The following is a 14,281-nucleotide window of genomic DNA, read 5'->3' on the forward strand; positions in this document are numbered from 1 at the left end:
AAGTCCTCCCGGAAGTGGGGGCACCCTGGGAGGTGAATGCCTTCTGATACTTGAAAATTCAAGCAGCTCACACACCAGAACGGCAATATGAGCTCAACATGAGGAAGGTGATGGCTGTACTTGACTCCTTAATTGCCTTTTGGAACACCCTGCCACTTTCGATTATGGACTGGGTGGCTCTGAGTAAAATAGTACTACTCCCACAGTGTCTGTACGCTCTCCAGAATAGATTCTGCACTATTCCTGCACTACTTTTGCAGCACTCGATTACCTAATGACCTTGCTAGTGCGGGTGGGGAAATGGTGTCAAGTGAAACTTGCAGTTCTGAGCTAGACATTGACAAAGGCAGGCTGGGAGTACCTGATTTGTTCCTCCACTACCTGGTGGGTTGCCTGCTGTATACAGCACTCTAGTGCAAGGACAGCCTAAACTTGGAGAAACAACTACTGGGGGGATTGATTGAGGGGTCAATCCTTCCCCTGCAACTTATGGGGGGCTGGGAAGTCCAGGAATTACCCACACATCCTGAGACAGGTGGTAGCAGCATGCTCCTACGGTGCAAGCCTATGCCACACAGCAACCCATTTGGTGTCTGGGGTCGCTCCAGAGGCTACAGATGGTGATGGACATTGGTCACTGGATGGAGGGGGATGATTGTCCTTGAGGGATCTATAGACTGGGACCACTTTTATCTTGCCCGGGTCAATTCCTGCAATATGCACAAATCTTGCACACGATCCGGGAACTGCAGCCCGAGTTCCTGGGGGAGCTGCAGGAGTCTCAGATGCTGCGGCTCATCCTGGACATGGGTGACAGCAGGAGCATTATTTTGCGTCTCTATACAGCATTCAAACGAGACTAGCGCACTGATACTCTATGAACGAGTAATTCGTGGGATGATGGCCTTAGTGACCCCTCGACAGATCAAGAATGGGACAAGTCATGCACTCAGGTCTAGGAGGTTGCAAGCAATGCATGATTTAAACTGATGAAGTTACATTATCTGCACCATACATACCTCACTCCCCAGAGACTACATAGAATCTTCCCTGTGTGCCACAGGGATTCCTAAGATGCAACACTAGCCCGGTGCCGTTCCTGTACCTAACCTGTGCCTGCCCACTGCTAGAGGATTATTAGAGTGGGGTCCTGAAAGAGCTTGGAGAATCACTGCCATTCACTTAGAGGTCATGCCCAGACATTGCTTGCTTACACCTACTCCCGGCCCCACAGCTGGTGCAAAGATATGCAATCGATTTGCATCTTTGGGTTTACTTTTAGCGAAGAGACGAATATTGATTCACTGGATGGAGCTCACGCTGTCACTAATTGTCAGGTGGTGGGGAGATTTGCTTGAGTGGGCCCTGGAAGAAGAAAAGAGATTACGAAAGGTCAGAACTGTTCAGAATGCTAAGTAGGACCTTGAGTGGTGGGAGGGGATGGTTTACCCAATTGACTGAGACTGCACGCTTCCAATGGTGTGCCGAGATAGCTCTCCAGAGGTGGATACCTGAAGATCGAGTGATAGGCTGGCCTCAATGAAGTGGAAAGAGTGTGGAAAGAGTGTGTGTAAGTGAGTGGGAGTAGTGTGTCAGGCGGGGAATGGCTGGGGGAAGCACACAGAAATGACCACACATTAATCTGGAATTGAGCAGGGAGTTCCTAGATCTACCCAGAATAAGAAGAGAGAGGGGAACCACCAGGCCCACGCTAGTGAACAAGACTGCTTCAGATGCCCCTTCTCCACATCGAGACTCTGTCCTTCACTGCAACAGCTGCCATTGTTTATTGTTCACTATCTTGAGTACTTTTCGTTGCTACCATTTTTCAAATGTCTGTGTTATCTGACTACTTACACTATGCCTAGTATGCTATGAGATTTAAAAAAGTCTTCCAAAAAAATAAATCACCAACTTTAAAGTAAAACATTAACAAGCATATATATATATATATATATATATATATATATATATATATATATATATATATATGCTTGTTAATGTTTTACTTTAAAGTTGGTAAATATATATATATATATATATATTCATTGAAAAAACCATAGGATTCAGGGGTGTTATAGTGAGCTGGACATTTCACTCATACAAAACCATTGAAATTCCTTTGTTATAGTTAGTTGTACTAACTTTAACTCTCGCGCCCGCAATCCACTGGTGATGATGACACATATTACATCATTCATGACATGGTCAGTGACATCACTGATGACATCTCAAATGACACTATATTGTTCTATAACTGTGCACTGCACAGTTATAGAACAATCAAGCATTGTTACTGATCTTTAAATGGCTCCTCCTTCCCCAGTAGTAGTGGGCTCACCTGCACTTAATTAACCCTGTGTGTACTAATAACAGGGACTACCAGTCCCAACATGCACCACGCTGGTTATCCGGTGCAGCGTAATGGAGAACTACGCAGAAATATAAAAATAACAGCTAATGTCCCTTTCTTTCTGCCACCAGCCTCAACAGGTCACCAGTCCGGAGGTGCAAGTCCAGTGACGGCATTCCTCCACACCAATTGACGCCCGCTGTAATCAGCCGCTGTGAGGCACCTCAGAGGCCACGGTGGCGGGTCACAGAATACTCTGACATCTCTGCAAAAAAACAAACACAGTTCCCATGTGTCCTGGACCGCTTATGAAATGTACCTTGGTGCGCGCCTTGGGTAACACGCTAAACAAAAGCCAACTTCTCCTCGGGTAAGAGCAGAAAACAAAGGACACCTCGGGGCTTCATAAGTTGTTCTGCGCGTTATCGGATGGTGCGCTTATTGTCCGCGACAGATACGCGGATCCACCGAGGCCATAGATATATATGTACATTTAATTGCAATTTTCCCAGAAACTACTGAACAAATTTACACCATATAAGCAAAAGGCACAAGTCTGAACTGAGGACTACAACTTTGCCAAATTTGGTGTAATTCCGTTCAGCCGTTCGGGCTCTAGCCGCGATGAACGGTACCTATGTAAAATTGCATGGCGAAAACATGTTTTGGGACCCCCTTTTTTCTCAGTCCCCGTTTCACGAATCACCCCAAGACTTTCAGGATAGGAGCGGACCAGAGCGCCCCAGCAAGTTTGAAAATTTCGCGAAAATTCGTCTACCGGCGCCAAAGTTATTCCAAATAGAATGTTGCGGATTTCCTATGGAAAATAGGTCCTAACTATAACTACCTACTGGCGACCGCCAGTAGGATATATATATATATATATATATATATATATATATATATATATATATATATATACACAATTCAAAACTGCCCAAACAGTGAAGACGCCACACAGCAGAGAGTTGAACACCTTTAATGAATGGCTGTGGCTTAGCAGGGTAACAGTCTCGCTTCCCAATTGATAAGAAGCCCTACGCGTTTCAAGCACTGTGGTGCTCTTGATCACGGGCGAATGGCAGAGATGGATGACTGCAATCACTCAGGAACAGCTGGTGTGCGCTCAAATAGTCCCGCCTCTGTAGGCGTATGCATGCAAGGCATGCTGGTACTTTTAGTTCCTGTTAGTTTTACCCCAGTGGGCGCCGTTTCATCACTTGCATTTAATCCAAAGTTTTACCCAGGTGGGTCGAAAAGGGAGCTGAAAACCACTGCGAGCCGTATTCCCAAAGTCCATTCACACGGCACTCCCTGCTCTACCAAGTTCGCAGGTACGGAAGTGAAGCAGCAGCCGTACACGGGATCGAGGACGGGCCCACTTGCGGGGTCCATACAGGACTTGATTGTGTGCTTTCCGCACCACACTTCCCATAATAATACACAGTCTCATTTGAGCCTCCCATTGGTGGGTGTGTCATATGGCAAATGGAGAAGTGGGTTAGCGGTTGCGCACACCGCTTCCGTTAAAGCCCCTTAAGAGAAGCATATGGAGCTTCGAAACGCGTCGGGCAGATCCATTACGGAGCGGCATCTACAAGCGGATCCCCGTCCTCACCTACACATAAATCAAGCAGCTGCTCTTGTGCTACTCAAAGGTGGACAACATTGGAGCGACAATTTATATGCGGCCGTCCAGCCGCGGAGTATGCACCACCCCGTCATCCTTGGGGGTCAGGGAAGTGAAGCAGCAGCCGTACACGGGATCGAGGACGGGCCCACTTGCAGGGTCCATACAGGACTTGATTGTGTGCTTTCCGCACCACACTTCCCATAATACACAGTCTCATTTGAGCCTCCCATTGGTGGGTGTGTCATATGGAAAATGGAGAAGTGGGTTAGCGGTTGCGCACACCGCTTCTGTTAAAGCCCCTGAAGAGAAGCATATGGAGCTTTGAAACGCGTCGGGCAGATCCATTACGGAGCGGCATCTACAAGCGGATCCCGGTCCTCACCTACACATAAATCAAGCTGCTGCTCGTGTGCTACTCAAAGGTGGACAACCTTGGAGCGACAATATATATATATATATATATATATATATATATATATATATATATATATATATTATCCCAAATTGCCTCTGATTATAGGACGCCACTCCATTGCGAGGTGAGTTCAACAAACCCTTTATTTTCAAAAAGCGGCACATTATGGCTGTTTAAAAGTTCCCCGACGCGTTTCGGAGCCACACGCTCCTTCATCATGGGGCAGCAGTTACAAAACACGGGATAACCACATCTATTTTTATCCACAATTCATGCGTTCCCCAGTGAAGCATGCTGGAAGTTGTGGTTACAATCTTATCTCGATATCGCATCATGTCTGGGGCCCAACGGAGGGCTGATACACTGAACTTGATGGCAAAATAAACTTAGTTGGCAAAACGAAACGGACCTCAATTGTGGGGAAGATTGTAACCACAACTTCCAGCATGCTTCACTGGGGAACGCATGAATTGTGGATAAAAATAGGTGTGGTTATCCCGTGTTTTGTAACTGCTGCCCCATGATGAAGGAGCGTGTGGCTCCGAAACGCGTCGGGGAACTTTTAAACAGCCATAATGTGCCGCTTTTTGAAAATAAAGGGTTTGTTGAACTCACCTCGCAATGGAGTGGCGTCCTATAATCAGAGGCAATTTGGGATAATATATATATATATATATATATATATGGAAAACGTATAGGAAACATCTTAAATATGTCATGTGAGCTAAATATTTAAACAAAACATATATTATACTTAAAAAATTATAAATAACAATAAACAATAAAAAAATATTAATAACTTTAAGAATACAAATTACATTAAAAATATTATCAATAACAAAAATTATAAATATATATTAACACAAACATATACTTAATATAAAAATGTAATAACTAACAAAAATATCATTTAAATAAAAAACAAAATTATTTTTCGTAAATAATATGAACATTAAAGAAAAATATAAAAAATAATAAAACAAATAATCAAAATCAACAACACTAGTAAAAGTTTTGGGCGTCAAAGGAGTCAGATTTACTATTCTAACTCAATTTTAATCTAAAGTAGGAGGTGTTGGATTTTGGATGGTTACATTTACTATTGCCACTACAATGTAAGGTAAATCAGATATAGAGTAGTACTTTGGAGGATATATATTTAATATTTCCACTCCATTCTTAGCAGCAGTAGTGAAAGTATTGGATTTTGGAGTGGTTAGATTTACGTTTCCCATTCCAATCTCAGCAACAGCAGGGAAAGTGTTGGACTTTGGAGGGGTGATATATACGGTTCCAATTTCTAATTATTTAAAATAAAAACACTACATACCAAACAACAGAGATAGTAAAGCATATCTAAGATAATAACATGTACGCATTATAAATAAATACAATTACATGCACTTCAGAAAATAAAATGTCAGTATACAAAAATAATACACATAAAAGCAAAATAAATAAATGCAAAATATATATACTTCCATCAACAACAAATACAAATAAAACAATAATAATATTAAAATAATAATGAATTAAAACAAAGACAATGAAAACAAATAACATAAAATTATTTTTTAATTATTATATACACTTATAAATGAATTAACAATTAATTACAGTGAAACAATTAACATACAAATTATCAAATAAATGATATAATTAATTATTAAGTAGTCTTTTAACTAATCTACATAACTCATTACAAATAAAAAACAATAATTCATATTTTCACTAAACTCCCATGATAATGCCTTACAAACACAACCCACTACTAAATTACAGATTAATAACTAACCTGTAAGAAATGTTAATTACATTAAAAATCACAAAATACATAATTAATGACCAATTAATGTAATAATCATAAAAAATGATTTTAAAAAACCCAATAAATTCCTATCCATTTCCCCTATTAACCAAGCAAGCCAAAACCGAATTATAAATTAATACATAACAAAAAAATAATAAGTACTCCTTAAAACCAACCATACTAAAAAACGATAAAACAATTATAACAATATCACCAACCAAAAAACAATATAACTATTATGCACAAAAGTACTTAAAAACAATAACTAATACAACTATATCAAAGTAAACAATGTTAAACACAACAATATAAAAAGACAATATTATATACATAAAAATAACATTCATAGCTTCTATATTCTGTCCCACGATAATTTTGACACAATATTGTTACACCACTACATATTTGAAACAATATTTTGGTCATTCACCTCTGACTCTCCTTAGATAATTGTCTGCATGAAACTTTCTTCAAACAGAAATGCTTGAGTTACTCTACTTTTTGGGGCTTCATAGATGATGTTACAAACTTATATTCGTCAACCTGTGATGCTTTTTGTTTCCGAATTCAAACATGTAAAAAAATATAGAGACCGGCATAGATATACTGAAAAATAGACTGACAGATAGAAAGACAGATCGATAAATAGATAGATAGATAGACAGATAGATAGATAGATAGATAGATCGATAGATAGATAGATAGATAGATAGATAGATAGATAGATAGATAGATAGATAGATAGATAGATAGATAGATAGATAGATAGATAGATAGATAGATAGACAGGTAGATAGATTTTTTCATGCAAGACATATTTTCTGTTTCTATCCTATACTTTAAAATACGTTTACAGCTTTCTCAAGAATTCAATAAATTACACAGTTCATGCCAAAGCCAGGAATATAGCGTAGATGGGCATGTGTACAATCTCCTCATCCTGAAATTCGAAACATATTGAAACTTAAATAGGTAATATAGCACCACTCTGAAATGAATAAGTTAAAACCAGATAGTTATACAGTAGTGTATATAAAACCCAAAAGCTATACTTTTGGAGTTTTGATAACTAAATACCCATTCCAATATAGCCTTAGGGCTAGCTAAACATGCTAATTCATTTACATGTTAGTAACCCATAAAAGGTTTGAACTATTCCAATTGCAAATGTCATTTGTGTGTTAAAATGCAGGAGCAGTCACCAGAGATCCCACACCAGAACCTGGAAGCAGGGAAGGTGCATACTACTGTTCAAAAAGTGCAAGTTACTTACCTTTGGTAACGATGTATATGGTAGAGACGATTCTAGCCGCAGATTGCTTAACGTAGAATTATCCCCAGGCGCGAAACTGGATCCAGAAAACTTTCTTTGCCATAGCATTTCTGCGCGCCGGGGGTACCACGTGACTCCGCCCTGACGTTGTCCGCGGGCATGACGTCAGCGAGGTCACATAAGCCCCACCCTGGCACGCTGACGTCAGTTTTCTTCTAAGAACTTTTCCGTGCCACAACGCGGAGCCATCACAAACAAAACTGTGGAGAGTATGGGAACAGAGTGTGAAAAAGCAGTGAAAACAGAAAAGGGAGGAACGAAAGGTGAGGAACAGCACCAGTTGGAAAAGTGCCAGGCACCAAGGACAGAAAGCCATAGCAGCAAAAGAGCAAAACACTGCTCTGAGGAGCAACCTTGTGAAAAATGTCAAGCAGATGATAGAGACTCTGCAATCACAATTCACAACAGTGAAGGGCAACAAGCCCGGTACAGACGAGTAATATCTATTGACCCCAAGATAACACCATCAAGAAGGCCATATCCCCTGGAAGGGGCTAAAGGCTGAGGTACAGCCAAAAGATCCCAACTCAGAGGACTGCAGGGGAATCAGAAACCCCAAGCACTTAAAGGGAAGAAGAGTAAAAGTAGGCCCCCAAACCGGAAAAAAACAGGGTGTAGGGATGCAGAAGTACACATGAACCAAACGAACTCGTACCCGCAAGGAAGGATAGGAACAATTAAACAGTTAGAAGCATCCCGTTAGGGAGGAAATGAAGAGGACACTCGCAGACGACAAGCCACATGGAGGGAGGAGAGTGCAGAAGACCAAACGGAAGGTCATCGCAGAACGGGTAGGAAGGGCGGGTCCTGAAGGAATCTGCGGCTAGAATCGTCTCTACCAGTTACATCGTTACAGAAGGTAAGTAACTTGTACATCTGGTAGAGACTACTAGCCGCAGATTCCTTAACGTAGAATAGATACCCAAGCCATACCCAGAAGGGAGGAGGGTCTGCGAGAGAGCCTCCCCAGTAGGGAGAGAGACACAGGGTCCCAGCAGGGGACATGTCATGGGGACAAAAGGGAAGGCCAGGAGATCCCAGGCCCAACCAAGGGAGAACCGCCCTAACACCCCGCCGGGAAAGACAGCGCCCGAAGCGCCACAAGAACAAAGAACCACCTCCAACTCCAGGGAGATGAGGTAGAACCGGCGGCAGTGCCCACCGTAGAAAAAAAAAACACAGCGATAGGAACAGCTGAGCAGAAAGCAGCTGCAAGGCATCCGACAAGGCAGGAACTGCCCTACCGCCAACAGCGTAGGTGTAAGAAGAAAAGCACAAGTGCACAAAGCCAAAGCAAGACAAGAGGCAGGGGCACAAGGGAACCCACAACGGGCCACGACCGTGGACCAGAGCAAGCAGGCATGCGCAGCCAGCAAGAGGCATCACCAAGTAACAGGACACCTAGAACAAGCCAGGCGCAAACCAAAGGCAGAGGCCAGGGAAGGCCAGGTCACACCCCAAAGGGGGGACCGGACCAGAGACACACACTGACTGACAAGGAAGCGGGACGATGTAGAAGAGAAAGAGATAGACTGGGACTGCCCAAGCCGTCAACCAGAACACAGAAAACCAAGAAAGCTAGTCTCTCTGGAACACAAGACAGAGGACCAGGCCGAACTCTGGACAAAAAGGGCCCACAACACGATGCCAAAGACAGCATGCCAGGCTGATCTAGCGACGAAGCGAACATGGAAAAGGACAACCAGGGTGCAGCGCAAGCTGCGCAAAGACAAGTATTAAAGAGAAGGCACGGAACCCAAAAAAAGGGGAACCACACCTTCCCAGCCCACGACAGAGCTATACAATAACTACAAGTACCCCACATAGGGTAGACTACGTCCCAAGAAAACATGGGAACACCTCTTAGGAAAAACTTTCCGCGGAAGAGGACAAAAACAGGAAGACCTGCGGGTAGAACCGCAGACAGCTTACCAGTCATCCAAGAAAAGAAGACACAGAAGGCCCAATCTCAGGACAGACATGGCTGTTACCGACAGCCAAAGCCACAAGTCAAAAAAGGGGAGGCTGGACCAGCAGCCAACAGCACCAAAGGGCCAAACGTAGGGCCCTGAAGGCAACTCAACCACACAGAACACAACCGGGGCACCAAACACCAGGCCCCAGAAAAACAATGGGAGAACACCTCCCAGAATACACCAGCTGACATCCAGGTTTACTGAGGGGAAGGAGGACGATGAAGCCCCGCAAGGAACAGCTGAATGGCAGAATCCGCAGGGGCGTGAAACAAAAGAGTGCCATCGAAAGGGAGGTCAACCAGATGCTCCCTCACATTCTCAGGGAAAACACTATCCCTCAAACAAGCATGGCGATGGAGGGCCACCGAACTAGCCATAGAGTGACCAAGAGCCTCAGAGACATCAAGAGCCAAGCGAAGAATAAACGCGGCCAGCTCCTGGCCATCCAACACATGGTGCCGCAAATCAGCACGGGCACCCTCCTGAGAAGCACAAGACAAAAGAGACTCCACGGAATCCCACAAGTTGGAAGTGGCTCTTGCTAACAAAGCTTGTTGAATGCCCGCAAGGCAGCACTGGAGGAAGCGAAGATGTTACGCCCCCGGGAATCTAAGCACTGGGCCTCCCGAGACGGAGGAGACAACACCGAAGGCAGGGAAGGAAAGGCAGTCTGCAGGAGAGGACCCTGGGTAGAAGGGTGGAAGGAAAGGCAGACAGGATCATGGATAGCAGGACAGTGGTGATGCAGGAGCGACTGGGGCACCGGGTCCCCCGTGGCAGGACACCCCCTGGCCCCCAAGAGAGAATATGGAGCGAAGCTTTGAAGGGAAGAAGCAGCTCCCGTCCACCAGAGCCCTGATGGAGAACCTCAAGCAAATGGTCTGTGGGAAAATGGGCAGCCGGGTCTCCCAAGCGCCAAATCCCAGCTGCCGTGGAGACAGCCCGGGCAAAGGCAGCACCCGCCTCCGTAGTACAAGGCGGTGGGGAGAGCAATTCCTCCGTGGGTGACGGCTGTAAACTATCCCCAGCCCAACCGAAGGTAGAAATGGCCAAGCTGGGAATGGTGGAGGGTTGACAGATGAGTGGGGAACCTGAGGCGCCTCTGGGGAACACTGTGGGCGCGGAGACGGCGAAGAGCCCTCCTTGGAAGACGCCGGGGAAAAACCCACGACACGTCGTCCCGTCTCCGGGGAAGAAGAGACAAAAAGATGCCGACCCTCTGGAGAAGAGGGGCCCTCCAAAAACGAGTCGACGACCCAACGCCGGCCCGACGCAGTGGAGTCCGCCACTGGCATCAGCGCGACATTGACCGGCGCCGAAGGGGATGCCGCGGCGACCTCCACTATCACCTGTGCAACAGGAGAACGGGGCGGGTTGGAGCCGGAGCTGGGGCGGCTAAAGAATGGCTCTAAAAAGGCACCGACCCGACCTCCGACGAGGCAGCCGCCTGCATGGAGAGACGAGAGGGACCCGGGGAGGCGCCCTGGCCTTTAGCCAGCCCCTTCGGCGCCGACAGCCGCCGGCGCGTGAGCGGCGTCAGCTCGGCCTTGGACAAGGCCGCCGCCTTCCCAGAGGACCGAGGAGGACTCGGAGATGAGCCACGAGTCCCGGCAACCTCCTGAAACACCACAGGGACCCCCACGGGGATTTGCGGCAAAGCAGAGGCGCCGTGTGCTGAAGGGTGGAATGCCATAGGGTCAGACCCCGACGACACCACACCTCCAAGACCTGAAGCCGAACCAGTCGGCGCTGGGGCCGGAGCGTCCGGTGACTCCGCAAAAGGCCTCCACGAGGCAAGTTACCGCGGACGTCCCAGGAAGAGGAGGAGGAGCCAAAGAGGCCTGCAGGGCCGTAGCATAGGCCTCCATTTGGGCTCTGGTCGCCTCCACACCAGGAAACAGTGGGTAGTGTGGCGACGTGCGAGGGCACACGACCCACTGAGAACCCGGGCCCCCCACAGGGCGGGGACCGTGCCACGGGACAAGCTGTGACACTTACCAACGGGCGAGCGACGCCCCTGCAGCCTCGGAAAAGGACGATGTCAGAGACGGAAGCGGCCGTTCTTGGCCCCTTCCGCAGGGGACGGACGCGGTGACGACGCTGACCTGGACATGCAGACCGAGACGCGTTTCATACGGCGCTCCCGCCGGGACTTCGGCTTCACCTGCTGACAAGCTTCGCAGTCCGTGGAGTCATGATACTCATCCAAACACCACATACAAATGGGGTGAGGGTCCATCGCCGACATATGGCGCACGCAAGACGAGCACGTCTTGAAGCCCGAAGGCATTCTCACACTGTTCTCAAAAAAGAAACGCAGAGCGTGAAAAAAAAAAGCCTGAAAACAGGCCAGGGACATGATCCGGATCCGCGTGGCAGGCAGAAAAGAAGGAAACTGATGTCAGCGCACCGGGGTGGGGCTTATGTGACCTCGCTGACGTCACGCCCGCGGACGACATCAGGGCGGAGTCACTTGGTACCGCCCCCGGCGCGCAGAGATGCTGTGGCAAAGAAAGTTTTCCGGATCCAGTCTTCCGCCTGGGGATAATTCTACGTTAAGGAATATGGGGCTAGTAGTCTCTATCAGACATCTGAAGTACCATACAATTTATATTGGAAAATTAATTTTGCATGGATCGTTACGAGACAGGCTAAGCATGTTTAGAGTGGACATTTCAGATACTGTAGTAGCAACCCACACCAAAAGGTTCCCACAGTGATTCGACACTTAGGCCAGTAAAGAATGCTGTTGTAGGAGTGCTGGTGCTGAGTCTCACTGTCTTACTTTATTCACCAGGAGATGCATTTAACTAGTGGGGGCTGCCCTTGTGTGATGGTGAATGTTTCATGTGATTGACAGATGGCTTCCGCTTGATTTGTTAACATGCCACTGTGCTGACAACATATATCTTGTGCCTCTTGAATATTCTAAGATGCTGCTGATAATACCAGGACTCTGGAGGTGACCGTGATATCAAAGTTCAGCGGTCGCAGCCCAATGGTCTCAGTGGGAATAGAAAATCTTCATAGTTCTACTATTTATCAGATACCGATGACAGTTTTCTGCACTGCCTATGACTGTAATGTTAAAGGTTGTAATGAACAAATGTACTGCACTGGTGATGCGATCCAGTGTTTGTGTCCATTCAAATTCTTTACAAAATTTAAGGTTTTCTCTCTTTCGAAGCTCACAATCTTTTCTCTAAACCCTTGGTATATTTTGGAAAATATTTCCCTTTTACAGATTGTGTACTTCATACGTCATAAGGAATTGCCAATAACTGCTAGTAAGATTCCTCTGGTCTGTACACTATATGGAAACCATGAATTATATGTCCGACCTTTGTTTTTTACTATTGAACACATTGATGACTACCTCTTAATTGCTTGCTTTGACCACTGGTTCTCTACTGTGAGTCTCTATAGAATATATTGGCTGAGTTTGTTCTTCACACCTTTCTTCTCTTATTCAAACCTCAAACTTCCCCCATTACCGGTTACTGAACCACTAGAATATAGTCTTTGGACCAGCCTTCATTCCTAGTTGCCGCTACTAGAATGTCACCCAGGTCAGGCAGGTCATGAATCCCTGCTAACTACAGAACATTCAAAGGGCAGTACTTAGGCAACATATGACCCTATAGGTCTCCTGTATAGACTTATGGTACCCAACAGGATACATTTTCATCTTTCTATCATGAGTATTCCTAAACCTCTGCAAATGGAAACCTCAAGTTCACTTGCTCTAGCAAACAGAAGAAAACACTTTTATAGTCTGATCACAAAAGCTTACATGTGTTTTACAGTCTTCTCCAACTCTGGAAGGTGCTCTTTCAGTGCTGCAATGATTCTGGTGTCATCGGAAACTGATACATAAAATTCCTGCAACAAATAAAGCAAAGCATGACTGTTAAGAAAAAGCAATGACATCAATACTTAGGGCCTGATTATGAGGGCAGCCGGACCACCAACGACAGGTCATTGGTGATGGTCTGACCGCCGACAGCCCTTCGGTCCAACCACCAGATTACAATAACAGCAGTCGGACCCACAACGGTCAGAGGAAAGACCTCCGCCTCCGCCAGGATCAGCGATCCTGACTGGGCGGCAGACTGGGCTGTATCCCTGAATGGCGGTGTGGCCGAGCCAGGCACCACCACTGGGGTTACGAAATCCCTTTCCAACAGACTTTGCATGGCCGGAAGACCTTGTAGTGCCCCCACTCCCCTCCATGCACCGAGTGCAATGCACGACATGGTGCATGGCACAAGGTCCATGGACATGCAGGAGGTGCTCCGTACCACAGCAACTTGTGCTGCTGCCCTTTTCCTTGGCTGCAGAACAAGCCGCCATGATACAGAGCACTTTCCGACTGCCAGCACGAAGATCATATCAAAATGCAGAGGTCGGACCGCCCACAATCAAATTCAGCTCCTTAGATTCCAATTAGTGAATGCCAAATAAAGTTTAATTTTAAGAACAAAACTAAATGCAGACAGTTTTGTGGCATTATTTGGAGATGAGAAACCTTTGATAGCTCAGTTTGTGGCTGTCCACCTCCTGATCCTTTTGGTTCACATCGTGAGAAAAACATGTCATATTTGAATTAGAATATTGATGGAAGTCCATTGTTCCAAGACACAATACATTGTGTGTTGTTGTACTAAACTTTATTGGACAAACAAAAACTACACAGACTGTTTATTAGCTTTGAGAGCCACACCATGATCTTCCGGAATTGCATCAAATTAACTTGATGAA

At 45.8% G+C, this 14,281-nt stretch overlaps 1 protein-coding gene across 2 annotated transcripts in view; it reads right to left on the reverse strand.

The window, feature by feature from the left end:
• The window catches only part of RAPGEF4 (Rap guanine nucleotide exchange factor 4), a 980,403-nt gene that overhangs the window by 168,062 nt on the left and 798,060 nt on the right, over nucleotides 1-14,281 (reverse strand). For both annotated transcript variants that reach the window (XM_078681558.1, XM_078681557.1), the window contains one exon: nucleotides 13,314-13,402. In XM_078681558.1, the coding sequence (XP_078537684.1) occupies nucleotides 13,314-13,402 (89 nt within the window). The remainder of the gene's footprint in view (nucleotides 1-13,313; nucleotides 13,403-14,281) is intronic.

The sequence above is a fragment of the Lissotriton helveticus genome, chromosome 3_1 (genome assembly GCF_964261635.1).
Source record: "Lissotriton helveticus chromosome 3_1, aLisHel1.1, whole genome shotgun sequence".
Lineage (NCBI taxonomy): Eukaryota > Metazoa > Chordata > Amphibia > Caudata > Salamandridae > Lissotriton > Lissotriton helveticus.